This window comes from Nerophis lumbriciformis, linkage group LG15 (genome assembly GCF_033978685.3).
Source record: "Nerophis lumbriciformis linkage group LG15, RoL_Nlum_v2.1, whole genome shotgun sequence".
Lineage (NCBI taxonomy): Eukaryota > Metazoa > Chordata > Actinopteri > Syngnathiformes > Syngnathidae > Nerophis > Nerophis lumbriciformis.
In genome coordinates, this window is record NC_084562.2 from 2449040 (window position 1) to 2467791 (window position 18752).

General features: G+C 42.6%; 1 protein-coding gene across 2 annotated transcripts in view; it reads left to right on the forward strand.

Moving 5' to 3' along the window:
* The window catches only part of LOC133616020 (12S rRNA N(4)-cytidine methyltransferase METTL15-like), a 187313-nt gene that overhangs the window by 159571 nt on the left and 8990 nt on the right, over positions 1–18752 (forward strand). For both annotated transcript variants that reach the window (XM_061975001.1, XM_061975002.1), the window contains exons 4-5: positions 259–450; positions 8962–9140. In XM_061975001.1, the coding sequence (XP_061830985.1) occupies positions 259–450; positions 8962–9140 (371 nt within the window). The remainder of the gene's footprint in view (positions 1–258; positions 451–8961; positions 9141–18752) is intronic.

The window sequence follows — 18752 nt, forward strand, 5'->3', positions numbered from 1 at the left end:
CTGTATGTATACTTTTGACCCAGCAGATTTGGTCACATTTTCAGTAGACCCATAATAAATTCATAAAAGAACCAAACTTCATGAATGTTTTTTGTGACAAACAAGTATGTGCTCCAATCACTCTATCACAAAAAAATAAGAGTTGTAGAAATTATTGGAAACTCAAGACAGCCATGACATTATGATCTTTACAAGTGTATGTAAACTTTTGATCGCAACTGTATATGTTGATATATTTTTTTTTCTTTTTTTGTCCAGTGGCCAAGTGAAACCATTACTTGGACGATTCAGCGATCTTGAAGTCCTGCTGTCTAGCATCAACGTTAGAGAGGGCAGTATTGATGCTGTCCTGTTGGATGCTGGCTGCTCTTCCATGCAAATGGATCAGGCAGAAAGAGGTTTCTCACTCAGCAAGGATGGACCTTTAGACATGAGGATGGATGGCGAGAGGTAACACATTTTCATCGTATTTACATTTTACTTGTGCTGATTTTACATGTTAATATTGTTCATTATTTTGTAAGTGAAAAACAAACCAAAGAGAAAGACATATTTTTTTAAATAGTGGCCAACTCTAGTCTAATAGAGGACGTGCCCCATGTAGTCTTTTGGTTTCTCATTTATTTTATATATAAACTAGGGCTGTCAAAGTTAACGCACCAATAACGCGTTACCTTAGACTTAGACTTAGACAATCTTTAATGATCCACAAGGGAAATTGTTCAACACAGTAGCTCAGTTACAATGATGGAAAGTGTAAGGATGGAAAGGACAATGCAGGTATAAATAGGCTAATATAGCGATACAAAATCTAACATATATACGAATATATACATAATATGTGTACAGAATAATATATATACAGATATATTATATTATGCCTATAACATATATACAATATATACCAATGACCATGTACAATATTACAGTACATACAGTATATGTGACAGCAGCAGCATAAAATAGAGAGTAGATCCAGCAGGAAATAGAAAATAGACATTATAAACATTATTAACAAAGAGAAGTAGCTAACATACCTATAAGTTTCTTTAACGGCACTCATTTTCTTATCCATTCATCCATCCATCTTCTTCCGCTTATCCGAGGTTGGGTCGCGGGGGCAGCAGCCTAAGCAGGGAAGCCCAGACTTCCCTCTCCTCAGCCACTTCATCCAGCTCCTTCCGGGGGATCCCGAGGCGTTCCCAGGCCAGCCGGCAGAGATAGTCTTCCCAACGTGTCCTGGGTCTTCCCCGTGGCCTCCTACCGGTCGGACGTGGCCGAAACACCTCCTTAGGGAGGCGTTTGGGTGGCATCCTGACCAGATGCCCGAACCACCTTATCTGGCTCCTCTCGATGTGGAGGAGTAGCGACTTTACTTTGCGCTCCTCCCAGATGACAGAGTTTCTCACCCTATCTCTAAGGCCCCGCCACCCGGCGGAGGAAGCTCATTTCGGCCGATTGTACCCGTGATCTTGTCCTTTCGGTCATAACCCAAAGCTCATGACCATAGGTGAGGATGGGAACTTAGATCGACCGGTAAATTGAGAGCTTTGCCTTCCGGCTCAGCTCCTTCTTCACCACAACGGATCGATACAGCGTCCACATTACTGAAGACCCCGCACCGATCCGCCTGTCGATCTCACGATCCACTCTTCCCTTACTCGTGAACAAGACTCCGAGGTACTTGAACTCCTCCACTTGGGGCAAGATCTCCTCCCCAACCCGGAGATGGCACTCCACCCTTTTCCGGGCGAGAACCATGATAATGCCTGATTAATGTACATGTGTCCTGACTCCTTTTTGACCCTCGAGCCATTCCGTAGCTTGGTCAATGTAATGGTGTTTCGTTGCTGTTAAGCCACAAACTTGAAAATAGTGAGCAGAAATGCACAAAGAAAAGGGTACATAAATGATAAATGATAAATGGGTTGTACTTGTATAGCGCTTTTCTACCTTCAAGGTACTCAAAGCGCTTTGACACTACTTCCACATTTACCCATTCACACATACATTCACACACTGATGGAGGGAGCTGCCATGCAAGGCGCTAACCAGCACCCATCAGGAGCAAGGGTGAAGTGTCTTGCTCAGGACACAACGGACATGACGAGGTTGGTACTAGGTGGGGATTGAACCAGGGACCCTCGGGTCGCGCACGGCCATTCTTCCACTGCGCCACGCCGTCCCTAAACATTAAGAAAATCCCATGTCAAAAGCCGATGCCATGAGACAACATCACTGCAGCAACAGCCTTCATAAAATGGAATAAAAACTCAGCAGAAAAGAAAGACTGTTGAGAGGAAGTCTAGAGTCATTTTTTATCAGAGACTCTCAAGTCGTCAAAACATATCAAGGCACCCTCTCAAACCAATCACACACTTCCGGCTTCTCAATAATAGCGCTACGCGTCACATCCGGTCTAACGACACTGACAAAATAAAAATGTCTTACATTACAACCATGGTTTGTAAAAGATGTTTTGTAAAGTAATCTGTGATATTTCTACCTAAATAAATGTATTCTTGCAGATTGAAACAAAGTGAATATTATTTTATAACCTGTTCTGATTGATAGTCCCCAATCACAGAATGTTCGGCAGGCTGAATATTACATTTTGATAATACATCGAGGTTAAAACATTGTCATGCATTTATTCAGGTAGAAATATAAAAGATTGCATTAGCAAACATTTTTGACTATCAAACCATGTTTGTAACAATCCACATTTATTACACGCATGTTATTAATGCGTGAAATGGGTATCTAAACATAGTGTAGCTCCTCCTCTAAATGCAAGTGCTCCTAAAGCAGGAATACAAATTCTGTATTCCTACAAAATACAACATCTGGCAAGACACCAGCACACTGCAGGTGATTTTTTTAATTATATGTCCAGTTTGTGTTGAGCTGTTTAAAAAAGCATAATATTAAAAAAAACATTTCTTTAATGTAAACTAATTGTTCAGTCATGGTATTAAATACTTGAAAATGGTCTGTTTCGGGTACACTTATTAATGACAAAAAATATATCCATCTGCGATTATCAGGATTAATTTTAAGTTAACTATAAACAAACTGCGATTAATCGCGATTAAATATTTTAATTGTTTGATAGCCCTAATTTAAACACATCCTTTTTCTGGTAGGTAGTAACTGCCTTGATTGCAGTTCACAAAGCCTTTTCTTCACACATGAACTAATAATTAAATTAGGCCTTGTCTGGATGTGACTCGTTGATACAACACCGTGTATCAACCGTTTTGTTTTTCAACCGGGCAGCAAAACAAAACACAAACGTTCCTGTGTAGATGTGGCCTTATTGTCTTTAAACACTGATCATTTAAATTGTGCTACTCAATAGTAAGGAATGGGGGTATTGCCTAAAATCTATATCGCAATGTATATTGCGATATAGATATCGATATCGATAGCGATATATGTTGTTACGGTTGGGTGGTTAATTGGTTATCGTTTCCCCAAGATGCAGACGGAACTCCGGAGGCAGTGTGCAGGTAGGACAAGGATTTATTATCCATAAATCAGCCAAAATACAAAAGTACAGGAAGCGGGCCGATAGCACGGGAAGCTAAGGAAAATGCTAGCGGGAAAGCTTAGCAAAGAAACTGGAATCAGAAGCTAGGATTTACCAACGTAATGTTGCATGAAGCAAACAAAACAGCCAGACCGAGTGTGGCGAAAGGCAGGAATAAATAGCTCTCTGATTAGTGCCCGGGAGCAGGTGGGCGTCCCGAACTCTAATCAGAGGCAGGTGAAACTAATCAGCACTCATGGCAACCAAGAAACACAAACTCAGGGGTGCTGAAACAGAACTAAGAGTCTTAAACTAAAACAAAACATGATCCGGTTATGTCACAATATATTTTTTGGTATGCAAATTATTACAAAGCCTTTCAAAACGGGATGTAAAAGCTCCTAATTTAGCTGCTGACGTATACAGTAACATGATACATCATTTCCGATTATTTTATTTTCCCAAAACTATTATTAATCTACTTGTTAATTAACTGTCAATAGCTGATTACTCTCTGTTGTAACATGTTTCTATCTACACCTTTGTTAAAATGTGATAATCACCTATTCTTCTGTTCTTTAGATGCTTTACATTAGTTTTGGCCGATACTACAAATTTGGGTATCAATGCGATACCAAGTAGTTACAGGGGCAGTATTGGTCATACCAATGCACATTTGCAAGATCATTTATGATAGAATGTTTTATCACAACTATAATCAGACAAGAAAACTCAAGATTGCGGTGTAAAAAGATCAATTACATTTATAAATGATGTCCTCCTATTGGCACTGATTTAAATTATTTGGCTTTTGCCCTTAAATCCCTAAGTCCAGGGACTTATTTCCTGAGTTCGTAAACAATTTGAAAATTGCCGAAGGGTTTTTTCATAGTAAAAAATATTTATCTAACCACCGTGGTATATCGACCTGATACAAAACTACTTGGTATCATTACTGTCCATTTTTGTATCAATCCACTCACCTTTGTTTTCAGCTTGAGGTAAGCATATTCTCTTTCTGTGTGTTGTTTAGCTTGTTTAGCTATTTTTTGTCCTACAGTGATACTAGTAAGAAACATAGTGTATTTTCCACCATGGAGATGAGGATTACTGACTTAGAAGTGGCTTTGAGGGACATTAGCCGCTAGCAAGAATGCTAAATTCAGTTGAGGACGCGTTTGTTCGCGTGTCGCTGTCAAATTTGCAGGACACAGCTAGAATGTGTCATCAACATGCATGTTCTCGATATGACGATAGTACAAACCCCGTTTCCATAGGAGTTGGGAAATTGTGTTAGATGTAAATATAAACGGAATACAATGATTTGCAAATCCTTTTCAACCCATATTCAATTGAATGCACTACAAAGACAAGATATTTGATGTTCAAACTCATAAACTTTATGTTTTTTTGCAAATAATTAACTTAGAATTTCATGGCTGCAACACGTGCCAAAGTAGTTGGTTAAAGAGCATGTTCACCACTGTGTTACATCACCTTTTCTTTTAACAACACTCAATAAACGATTGGTAACTGAGGAAACTAATTGTTGAAGCTTTGAAAGTGAAATTCTTTCCCATTCTTGTTTTATGTAGAGCTTCAGTCGTTCAATAGTCCGGGGTGTCCGCTGTCGTATTTTACGCTTCATAATGCGCCACACATTTTCGATGGGAGACAGGTCTGGACTGCAGGCGAGCCAGGAAAGTACCCGCACTCTTTTTTTATGAAGCCACGCTGTTGTAACACGTGCTGAATGTGGCTTGACATTGTCTTGCTGAAATAAGCAGGGGCGTCCATGAAAAAGACGGCACTTAGATGGCAACATATGTTGTTCCAAAACCTGTATGTACCTTTCAGCATTAATGGTGCCTACACAGATGTGTAAGTTACCCATGCTTTGGGCACTAATGCACCCCCATACCATCACAGATGCTGGCTTTTGAACTTTGCGTCGATTACAGTCTGGATGGTTCGCTTCCCCTTTGGTCCGGATGACACAATGTCGAATATTTCCAAAAACAATTTGAAATGTGGACTCGTCAGACCACAGAACACTTTTCCACTTTGCATGAGTCCATCTTAGATGATCTCGGGCCCAGAGAAGCCGGCGGCGTTTCTGGATGTTGTTGATAAATGGCTTTCACTTTGCATAGTAGAGCTTTAACTTGCACTTACAGATGTAGCGACCAACTGTATTTAGTGACAGTGGTTTTCTGAAGTGTTCCTGAGCCCATGTGGTGATATCCTTTAGAGATTGATGTCGGTTTTTGATACAGTGCCGTCTGAGGCATCGAAGGTCTCGGTCATTCAATGTTGGTTTCCGGCCATGCCGCTTACGTGGAGTGATTTCTCCAGATTCTCTGAACCTTTTGATGATATTATGGACAGTAGATATTGCAATCCCTAAATTTCTTGCAATTGCACTTTGAGAAACGTTGTCAAGCATTCAATAGCACTCACAATAAATACATTGAAAAATGTACAGTTAATATATGTGATCAGTATTGGTATCGGCAGATCTCACTCATGATAGATTAGTATTGGAATCGGCAGCAGAAAATCCCTAAAAATAAAGCAATATCGTATTTTTCGGACTATAAGTCGCAGTTTTTTTTCATAGTTTGGTGGGGGGTGCGACTTATACTCAGGAGCGACTTATGTGTGAAATTATTAACACATTACCGTAAAATATCAAATAATATTATTTAGCTCATTCACGTAAGAGACTAGACATATAAGAATTCATGGGATTTAGCGATTAGGAGTGACAGAATGTTTGGTAGGAGGAGTTCGGGGAAGCCATGGAAAACGACTTCCGGACGGCTTCGAAGCGATTCTGGACCACCATCCGCCGCCTCAGGAAGGGGAAGCAGTGCACTACCAACAGCGTGTATGGTGCGGATGGTGTTCTGCTGACCTCGACTGCGGAAGTTGTGGATCGGTGGAGGGAATACTTCGAAGACCTCCTCAATCCCACCAACACGTCTTCCTATGAGGAAGCAGTGCCTGGGGAATCTGTGGTGGGCTCTCCTATTTCTGGGGCTGAGGTTGCTGAGGTAGTTAAAAAGCTCCTCGGTGGCAAGGCCCCGGGGGTGGATGAGATCCGCCCGGAGTTCCTTAAGGCTCTGGATGCTGTAGGGCTGTCTTGGTTGACAAGACTCTGCAGCATCGCGTGGACATCGGGGGCAGTACCTCTGGATTGGCAGACCGGGGTGGTGGTTCCTCTCTTTAAAAAGGGGAACCGGAGGGTGTGTTCTAACTATCGTGGGATCACACTCCTCAGCCTTCCCGGTAAGGTCTATTCAGGTGTACTGGAGAGGAGGCTACGCCGGATAGTCGAACCTCGGATTCAGGAGGAACAGTGTGGTTTTCGTCCTGGTCGTGGAACTGTGGACCAGCTCTATACTCGCGGCAGGGTCCTTGAGGGTGCATGGGAGTTTGCCCAACCAGTCTACATGTGCTTTGTGGACTTGGAGAAGGCATTCGACCGTGTCCCTCGGGAAGACCTGTGGGGAGTGCTCAGAGAGTATGGGGTTTCGGACTGTCTGATTGTGGCGGTCCGCTCCCTGTATGATCAGTGTCAGAGCTTGGTTCGCATTGCCGGCAGTAAGTCGGACACGTTTCCGGTGAGGGTTGGACTCCGCCAAGGCTGCCCTTTGTCACCGATTCTGTTCATAACTTTTATGGACAGAATTTCTAGGCGCAGTCAAGGCGTTGAGGGGATCCGGTTTGGTGGCTGCAGGTTTAGGTCGCTGCTTTTTGCAGATGATTTGGTCCTGATGGCTTCATCTGGCCAGGATCTTCAGCTCTCACTGGATCGGTTCGCAGCTGAGTGTGAAGCGACTGGGATGAGAATCAGCACCTCCAAGTCCGAGTCCATGGTTCTCGCCCGGAAAAGGGTGGAGTGCCATCTCCGGGTTGGGGAGGAGATCTTGCCCCAAGTGGAGGAGTTCAAGTACCTCGGAGTCTTGTTCACGAGTGAGGGAAGAGTGGATCGTGAGATCGACAGGCGGATCGGTGCGGCGTCTTCAGTAATGCGGACGCTGTATCGATCCGTTGTGGTGAAGAAGGAGCTGAGCCGGAAGGCAAAGCTCTCAATTTACCGGTCGATCTACGTTCCCATCCTCACCTATGGTCATGAGCTTTGGGTTATGACCGAAAGGACAAGATCACGGGTACAAGCGGCCGAAATGAGTTTCCTCCGCCGGGTGGCGGGGCTCTCCCTTAGAGATAGGGTGAGAAGCTCTGTCATCCGGGGGGAGCTCAAAGTAAAGCCGCTGCTCCTCCACATCGAGAGGAGCCAGATGAGGTGGTTCGGGCATCTGGTCAGGATGCCACCCGAGCGCCTCCCTAAGGAGGTGTTTAGGGCATGTCCGACCGGTAGGAGGCCACGAGGAAGACCCAGGACACGTTGGGAAGACTATGTCTCCCGGCTGGCTTGGGAACGCCTCGGGATCCCCCGGGAGGAGCTGGACGAAGTGGCTGGGGAGAGGGAAGTCTGGGCTTCCCTGCTTAGACTGCTGCCCCCGCGACCCGACCTCGGATAAGCGGAAGAAGATGGATGGATGGATGGAGAATGTTTGGTAAACGTATAGCATGTTCTATATGTTATAGTTATTTGAGTGATTCTTACCATTATATGTTACGTTAACATACCAGGCACGTTCTCAGTTGGTTATTTATGCGTCATATAACGTACACTTATTCAGCCTGTTGTTCACTATTCTTTATTTATTTTAAATTGCCTTTCAAATGTCTATTCTTGGTGTTGGGCTTTATCAAATACATTTCCCCAAAAAATGCGACTTATACTCCAGTGCGACTTATATATGTTTTTTTCCTTCTTTATTATGCATTTTCGGCCGGTGCGACTTATACTCCGAAAAATCCGGTACTAAGTTTAGTGAGACATTATTGATCTATTAATATTTTCCTTGAGAGCAGGTCTAATTTTTGTTTTGAATTTGTATGTGATGTTTTACAAGTAACCTAGAAAAGGTGCATTATCCTTAATGCTTTACATTTAGTTGCCAAAATGTAATTGAAGCATTATTGACGAAAATGTTGGGAAATTTCGCCAACTTGCCTAAAACTAAATAAATGGAGATGACTAAAGAATGGCGAGAATGCAGTTTAGTCAAAGAACTGACTGAAACTAAATGAAAAAACTAAATTGAACACTGCCTCAGAAAAAAATGAATTTATATGGAACAATGTTTTCTGTAGTTGTTATCATGTCTTGCATGACAACGTATTTCAGCATCTGCAGCATCCCACCTAATGTAACATCACCATGCGCTGTCTTTGATCCCTCACAAATCATTTTCAGCCATGAAGGTTTTCAGCTCCGTCGCACTCATGGCAGGATCTACTGCTGTCAGCAAGGACGTGACGTCGCCGACTTTAATTGGTCTTCCTTTTGTGCGTAGGTTCGCCGACATGCCCTGTGCTGCTGACGTGGTGAATACCTTAGATCAACAGGCGCTCACTTCTATCCTCACTGCATACGGGGAGGAGAGGCACGCCTGGAAAATAGCTTCAGCCATTGTGAAGGCACGCCGGGTCAAGCCCATCACCCGGACGCAGCAGCTGGCCAGTGTGGTAGCAGGTAGCGAGACATGAACCTGAATAATTCCCGCGGCTTTCTGGAGGCTTTAGCTGAAAATAAAACAAGCTGAGTTAAAAGCCTTTCTCCCAGTGGGAAATTTCAAATCGCTTGCACTATGATATTTGTCACTGTCTTCTCTTCTGTTTGTGTTCCCTTTCCTCTTTAAAGACAGCAACGACAAAGATAGATGAGCTTGAAATACTTGGTCAATTTCTTATCATAAAGCCCCTTTTAAATAGATATGCCCTATTTTTCAGACTATAAGGTGCACCTAAAATCCTTTCATTTTCTCAAGAATCGACAGTGCGCCTTATTACCCGGTGCGCCTAATTTATGTATTAATTCTGGTTGTGCTTACCGACCTCGATGCAATTTTATTTCGTACACAAGAGATTTGTGTGGACTGCAGGTTGACGCCTGTTCAATAAATGATGCTAGTAAGTACCCGCAAGCAAGCAACACCAAAACGTGTTCCATTGACAATATAGAATAGGGGTCCCCAAACTTTTTGACTCGCATTGGGTTAAAACAATTTGGCCGGGGGCCGGGCTGTGTATATGTATGTATATATATATATGTACATATATATCCATCCATTTTCTACCGCTTGTCCCTTTTGGGGTCACGGGGGGGGTGCTGGAGCCTATCTCAGCTGCATTTGGGCGGAATATTTATATATATATATATATATATACATATATATATACTGAAAGAGCGCGCACTTTGCCGATGTCACGTTATTGATGAGAAAATGCATGTCTTGAGCCGCTAGGTGACACCGAGACTAACAAGCAGTAGAAAATGGATTAGAAAGGACAGATTTAAAAAATGATAATAATTAAAAAAACATTTTTTTTATTTTTTTTAACTTGAGACTTCCCGCAGGCCGGATTTTGGACACTGGCGGTTCCGGATCCGATGTTTTAGTTTGACTTTGGTAAGCTACGAAGCCGCACCGCTTGATGCAATGAGGCGCATCACGGCTCGGGTAGTCAGACGTACTGTGCTGCAACATACGGGTCTTATTATGGTGTGTGTATAAGGACACCAAAATGGCACCTATTAGGAAATGTTTTATCTGGCATTTTGTTGTGCAATATAATGCAGAACCAACTTCTCTTACCTATGAGTACCTGCTGTTGTGTGTTTGGGATCCACGTAAGTCCCAAAAATTTGCGCGGTATAGCTCGGTTGGTAGAGTGGCCGTGGCAGCAACTTCAGGGTTCCAGGTTCGATTCCCGCTTCCACCATCCTAGTCACTGCCGTTGTGTCCTTGGGCAAGACACTTTACCCACCTGCTCCCAGTGACACCCACACTGGTTTAAATGTAACTTAGATATTGGGTTTCACTATGTAAAAGCGCTTTGAGTCACTAGAGAAAAGCGCTATATAAATATAAATCACTTCACTTCACCAAAAAGCTCAATTTTTTTCCTCTAGCCTCCTGTTGTGGGGCATTCATCCTCCGCTGTTACCATTTCTAACATAAAGTAGCGTACACTTATAACTTATATCTGTCAGTAGACTTGCTGCAGCAAAAGACGACGGAGAGAAGAAGCTGTCAAAGTGGAGGCACACCCACGAAATGGCGCATATTGAAAAGATGTTCAGAAAGTGGCTTGGAGATGGTCTGTAAAACATAATCCATGCAACATTTTGACCAAAAAAAGACCATTACATGTTATGCAGACCACCTTTTAAATGTACTTAAAAAATCATAATATGACCTCTTTAATGCGCCTTGTGGTCCGAAAAATACGATATTTTCTATTTTTCTTCTGTTGATAGACTCTCACGCATTCTCTCCTCGCCCCCCCTGCTGATACGCACGTGACACTCTTGCAAACACACACGCTCACACACATTTTTTTGCACAATGCCATGCATGCAAATATTTTCTTAGCTGATTGTTTTTGCTTTTTGGTTTTATGCCTCCAAGATTTGAGGCGTCGGATGATTGAAATGCTGCAGTCAATAGGCTGCGTGTGCGTCAGCGTCTCCATGGGAGAGAAGGTGTGTGTAAAAGCACCGTTTGATTTCTTCTGAAAAATATCACTGGTTTTGCTGATTAAAAACAGCCCGAGTCCTAATTGAAGCAAGGAGCACTCTATGACCACCTGTGCACAAAAATCCTGACAAGAACAATTCAATTTAAAGAGGAAAATACAGAGGTTGGTACCTTGCCTTATTTTTCGCATGATTAGGTTTTTGACAAAATATTTTGCCAAAAGTTGGTCCCGGATTTCGTATACTAACTTGGTTGTACCAAACAATGGCGGCAAACAATCGAACGTGTGACCACACAAAAAAGCCTGCTTGATTTTTTTGGGACTGAGCACAACTGTGGCCAAAATGTTTTACTATTAACCCAATTTGATAAAGAAGGCGAGAAACACAGCAAAGTAAGAAGGCGGTGTTTGCGTTGCTCTCCCCTTTCCTCCTTTTTACTCTCCACACATCATCATCTTTGTCATCAATAAAGTGATATAAAATCTTAATTTATCTTATTTCAGTGGTTCTCAAACTTTTTTCACCAAGTACCACCCCAGAAAAACGTGGAACTGCCATAAGATGCCACCTGTGCAACAAATCCAGTCGTGACATTTCCTCGCTCTTAAATATTCCAAAGACAACTGTCGGCTTTATTAAAAGAAAATGGAAGAGTTTGGGAACAACGGCAACTGACAGCGAGTGCTCAGCGGATGCTGAAGCGCATAGTGCACAGACTTTCTGCACAGTCAGTTGCTACAGAGCTCCAGGATACCAAAACATTTTGGACAATTCCATGCTCCCAATCTTGTGGGAACAGTTTGGAGCGGGCCACTTCCTCTTCCAACATGACTGTGCTCCAGTGCACAAAGCAAGGTTCATAAAGACATAGATGATAAATAAATAAATGGGTTGTACTTGTATAGCGCTTTTCTACCTTCAAGGTACTCAAAGCGCTTTGACACTACTTCCACATTTACCCATTCACACACACATTCACACACTGATGGAGGGAGCTGCCATGCAAGGCACTAACCAGCACCCATCAGGAGCAAGGGTGAAGTGTCTTGCTCAGGACACAACGGACATGACGAGGTTGGTACTAGGTGGGGATTGAACCAGGGATCCTCGGGTCGCGCACGGCCATTCTTCCACTGCGCCACGCCGTCCCTTTGTCGCCACGCCGTCCCTTTGTCGTCTCATCCACACCAGACAGAGTCTGGTGTGGATGAACTTGACTGGCCTGCACAGAGTCCTGACCTGAACACCTTTGGGCATACTTGCCAACCCTCCCGGATTTTCCGGGAGACTCCCGAAATTCAGCGCCTCTTCCGAAAACCTCCCGGGACAAATTTTCTCCCAAAAATCTCCCAAAATTCAGGCGGACCTGAGTGACGTGTCGACAGCCTGTTTTCACGTCCGCTTTCCCACAATAAAACAGCGTGCCTGCCCAATGACGTTATAACTGTAGAATGATCGAGGGCGAGCTCTTGGTTTCTTATGTGGGTTTATTGTTAGGCAGTTTCATTAACGTCCTCCCAGCGCGGTAACAACACACAACAACAGCAGTCACGTTTTCGTCTACCGTAAAGCAGTTCGTCTGCCGTAAACAGCAATGTTGTGACACTCTTAAACAGGGCAATTCTGCCATCTACTGTACATGCATATGTGACAATAACATCTACGGCTTTTAAAGAGTGCACAACTGCGCACACAACAAGGAGACGAATCAGAATGCATCATCAGAGAGGGTGTTCAGCATGGTTAGAAAAATAGTGACAGAGAATAGAACAAGGATGGACAATTCAACCCTTAACTCAACAATGAGTAGATGAGTGTTATGTGTGTGTATATGTGTAAATAAATGAACACTGAAATTCAAGTATTTCTCTTATATATATATATATATATATATATATATATATATATATATATATATCAGTGACGTGCGGTGAGGTTGATGGCTGGTGAGGCACTGACTTCATCACAGTCAGATTTACAAACATATGAACCCTAAAGAGTATCTTATTCACCATTTGATTGGCAGCAGTTAACGGGTTTTGTTTAAAAGCTCATACCAGCATTCTTCCCTGCTTGGCAATCAGCATCAAGGGTTGGAATTGGGGGTTAAATCACCAAAAATGATTCCCAGGCGCGGCGCCGCTGCTGCCCACTGCTCCCCTCACCTCCCAGGGGGTGATCAAGGGGATGGGTCAAATGCAGAGGACAAATTTCATTACACCTAGTGTGTATGTGACAATCATTGGTACTTTAACTTAACTTTAACTTTACACATACAAACTGTAGCACACAAAAAAGCACATTTAATAAAAAAAAATGTTATTATGGTCTTACCTTTACTTAGAAATTAAGTCCATGCGCCGCAACTAAAGCCCTCACTTAAACTTTCCACGTGCAAGATTGAATCTATTTAAAAAAGTGTAACCGAGGGTTTAGAAATGTCGCCTATACTGTATGAAACTACAAAATAACAAACACGGAGGCTCCAGTTTACACGAGGACCACTTTATTTACCTTCTTTCAAAAACCTCCGCAACGTGACATCACTTCCGCTCTTAGTGCCTTCAAAATAAGAGCTCAAGGCATATACTATATAACAGCGCATAACAGGAACTTAACATCACAAAGAGGAAAGCCCATGAAAATAGGTTACAAAAGTTATTTAATAAGAAGCCAAAAAGTGCAAAAACAATAATGTTCGTGTTGGAGGAGTTGTGAATTAGGTACACCTGCAGTCTGCAGGTGTATCTAATGTTGTGTCCCTGCAGTCATTCACAACTCCTCCAACACCAACATTATTGTTTTTGCACTTTTTGGCTTCTTATGAAATATTTTTTTTAAATAGATTCAATCTTGCACGTGGAAAGTTTAAGTGTGGGCTTTAGTTGATATAACAATTCTACGGCGGGTGTTCTGCCCTCACTATATGTGTTGAGGTTGTACAGCTTGGCAGACAGCTAACAACCAATCCAGGACGTTCTAATAAAGTTCCAAAGCAGATGAATCCATTTAGGCTCTTTATTGTTGTTGATCTTGCTTTATCTTGCACTGGACTTTTATTTTATTAATTTATTTGTAAAACTGAAATACACACAATGACAATGTATAAGCTATATGATTCAACCAACATACTGAAATGTAATACACAATATGTAAACATTAGCTTTACACAAATATACAGCATTATCACCAAACAAATACTGCTGAGCGTTGAAACTACTTCTATGGTGGAAATATGCGACCGGCAGCCATTTTAAGTCCTCAAACATCCATTAAATTAGTGCACAAAAATCGTTTTTTCAATACACATCTTACTATCAAATTTAGCCACTTTCCACCTTCATATTGAGCCACATAAACAAGTCAAACAGTTTACTTACAGACGTATCTTTTCCAAGGCTTGTAAGAGCTAACACAACTTGTCTGACTCTCATTGTCTCATAAACTGGACTAAGATCGTAAACCGGAAGTGCCCAAACTAATGACGCGCAACATTTCCCATCGCCACAAGGTGTAAGTAATGGTCCACAATCAAACGGGCATAACAGCGGGGGTGCAGGAGGCGAGCCTCACACAGTGCGTCTTTTGCAGCCGTTTTATGATCGCTCAGCACAAGAATACTTTACACACATACAGTTGTTGACAAAATACACTGTACATTATATACCTCAGCTAACTAAACTATGGAAATGTATAACATAATTCATATAGCAATACAGTCTCACTGCACAGCAGGCCAGCAGTTAGCCGAGTCATTGCGCAATCCATGGTGAGGCACAACTGAGTGACGTGCCTCAACTGGCTGCTGATGGAGCAGCCAGTTGAGGCTTCAGTATTTGAACGGCAAATGTGAAAATTCAGCGATTTTGAATAAAAATAATCTAAAACTGGTGAAGTTAAATGGAAAATAACTTTATAGTATAATCACTGGATACATATAACAATTAAAAAATTTTTTTTTCTTTCTACATTTTTTTTCTTTCCATGATGGCAGGTGAGGGCCCGCCTCACCTGCCTCTAGTGACTGCACGTCACTGATATATATATATATATATATATATATATATATATATATATATATATATATATATATATATAATAAAATAAATATATATATATATAGCTAGAATTCACTGAAAGTCAAGTATTTCTTATATATATATATATATATGAAATACTTGACTTGGTGAATTCTAGCTGTAAATATACTCCTCCCCTCTTAGCCACGCCCCCCAACCACGCCCCCCCCCCGACAAAAAAACCCCCGCGCCCCCCACCCCCACACCACCCACCTCCCGAAATCGGAGGTCTCAAGGTTGGCAAGTATGCCTTTGGGATGAATTAGAACGGAGACTGAGAGCCAGGCCTTCTCAACCAACATCAGTGTGTGACCTCACCAATGCGCTTTTGGAAGAATGGTGGAAAATTCCTGTAAACACACTCCGCAACCTTGTGGACAGCCTTCCCAGAAGAGTTGAAGCTGTAATAGCTGCAAAAGGTGGACCGACATCATATTGAACCCATAGGAATGGGATGGCACTTCAAGTTCATATGTGAGTCAAGGCAGGTGGCCAAATACTTTTGGCAATATAGTGTATGTTTTGCCACTGTAATAGTAGTCATCGCTAGCGTTAGTGCAAACTAGCAGTGTGAGGCGATCCATCATCGGCTTCATCGGTAGTGTCATTTCCCTTCGCTGTAATAAGGTCCGCTCTGGCATATTTTTCGGTCTCATCACAATTAAAGACAGGCTGCGGGAACAAAGACTCCTTCATTGAAAAAATCTTCAAACTGACGGTGCCGCAAGCCAGAGGCTAACTAGCTAAAACGCTAGCTCAGAGCAGTTGTCTAGCACCCCGAAGCTATACATGGAGACTGTGAGAGTTTGGACACATTTAAAGTATTTCTCATCACACAAAGTGATCTCTAAGACGGGCTGACACAGCTCTGACTGGCGTAAGGTGCGACAATTGTGGAAATAAACTTGTCAGAGGTGCCGCTTGCTGTCGAATCTCTTTGAAAGGGCCGCGGCCGCGTGTAAAGGATATAAACAGGATGTGACATAAGTGCCGTGTGTAATGTTCTTTATTTTCAATGGAACATTTAAAGTTTTAGTGTTGTTTACTGGCTGACGCCATATGACTATTGCAGTCGACACGTATCTCTTATGTGTGACTACCATCTACTGGTCACACTTATCATTACACCATGTACCAAATAAAATAGCTCCGAGGTCGGTAAGCACAACCAGAATTATTCCGTACATTAGGCGCACCGGGTTATAAGGCGCACTGTCAATTTTTGACAAAATGAAAGGATTTTAATTGCGCCTTATAGTCCGAAAAATACGGTAGTTGTCATTCCGTACACACGTTTTATACTACAACCTATTCAATAATGAAATTGTAGGATTTATCAGGTTATGATCTTCATGTGACAATGTCGAACACTAATCTATACAGATGTATCTACTTTGACGTTAGTTTGGCAGCTTGATAGCTGGGTGAAATCCACACTATTAGAACTATTCGTGTCACACGCCTGTACAGTAGCGAGGAGATGCGCAACACAACTATTGGGGTATGTTTTGTCAGAACACCGGTCCCGAGACCAGACAAAAGGCTGTAAAAGCGTAAAGCCAAAGCCAAATCACTCATGCATTATACATTATAGTCTAGACTCGCTCTGGACTATAATGTATACTGTACATACTGTATGTCTTGTTCCTAGCATTGCGCAGTTGACTGTTGAATGTATTTGCTTGCCCACATCAACAAACACAAGTTTCTCCAAAATGCAAATGAAAGACAACAATAATACACAGTGTAGGAAGGGTTTCGTTGTGTACACATTGTTGACGTTTTTGCACTCTATCTAATCTCCCCTATTCTCCATGGATGTGTCTCTGGGAACTTTGAAAGATGAATTAAAGAGAGAGCACATGGCTCGGCGAGGCCAGACTAGGGCTGGGCCTCTCTGTGCAGGCATTGTATTGATTGCAGTATGACTCACACCTTCGGCTGTTTAGTGCAGGAGGAGAGAAATGCCACATCACTCACTTCTCTATTTATTGCAGTTTCTCTTAAAGGCCTTACACAGGCCTGCTGCAAACTATTTTACTTCCCCACAACCAATGTTTAGGAAAAGCACTAGACTGGCATAGCAGGCTACTTCTCCTAGTACAAAATAATATTTTATTTACCTTAATGCATAATAAACGTCATCCTTAATTTTCATTTGAGGGGCGGCTAACCCACATTCTTAAAAAAAACACTTGATTTATTTTAAATTATTTTTCAGCTAATATTCAATGTCGGCATATTTCGCAATGAAGTTAAAACTATATGGCTGTCAAAGTTAATTTATTAGCACAAATAATAATAATCAGTATTACAATGTCGTACAGTTGTTACTTCTATTGAACTATGTAAATACTATGTATTGTATACACTATGTATTTATTGACTTTTTATTGTGGGCCATGTGTTACGGTACAGGGGAAGAAGAAAACGGCACAGAGGCAGGGACATCGTTTAGCTCTAGGCATATTTATTAATATAACAAAATGACGTGTGTAATAAATAATCAATCAATCAATCAATGTTTATTTATATAGCCCTAAATCACAAGTGTCTCAAAGGGCTACACAAGCCACAATGACATCCTCGGTTCAGATCCCACATCAGGGCAAGGAAAAATTCAACCCAATCGGATAATGAGAAACCTTGGAGAGGACCCCTAGGGCGACCGATGCAGTGGACGTCGAGTGGATCTAGCATAATATTGTGAGAGTCCAGTCCATAGTGGATCTAACATAATAGTGAGAGTCCAGTCCATAGTGGGGCCAGCAGGAGACCATCCCTAGCGGAGACAGGTCAGCAGCGCAGAGATGTCCCCAACTGATGCACAGGCGAGTGTTCCACCCCGGGTCCCGACTTTGGACAGCCAGCGCTTCATCCGTGGCGAATAGAAAACGCTCTATAGCCCACAAACTTTTTTGGGGCTCTGGGAATCACTAATAAACCGGAGTTCTTTGAACGCAGATTTCTTGCCGGCACATATGGTACAATACAATCAGCAAGATAGGATGGAGCTCGACCGTGTAGTATTTTATATGTAACTAGTAAAACCTTAGAGTCACATCTTAAGTGCACAGGAAGCCAGTGCAGGTGAAATCAAGATACGTATGGTGTGACTATGTGTTGTGTTTAACTGAGTGTTACCAGGAGTTGTTGAAGGTGCGTGTTGAGGGAGATGCGGAAGCCCAGGGAGGGCAAGGCAAGCTCGGAGGTCCGTGGGCAGGGCAGAGGTCAAAAGCAGGAGCGAGGCGTCAAGGTCCGTATCCAGGCGAGAGGTCGAGAGCCAGGAAGGCAGCCAGGAAACCAGAGGGAATTCAGGGAGACGAGACACACATCTCAAAACCAGGAAACTGAGGAACGCTGCGGGATGACGACACAGGACACAAGACGAAGAGCACAGAGGAGGAGAAACACAGAGAGAGCGAATGCACATAGGGAGAGAGATAGAGAGGTGTAGGCTTACTGTATACAGGGGGCTACGTTCTGGCACTGAAACGCAGGACACGCTGGCTTATGAAGGCAG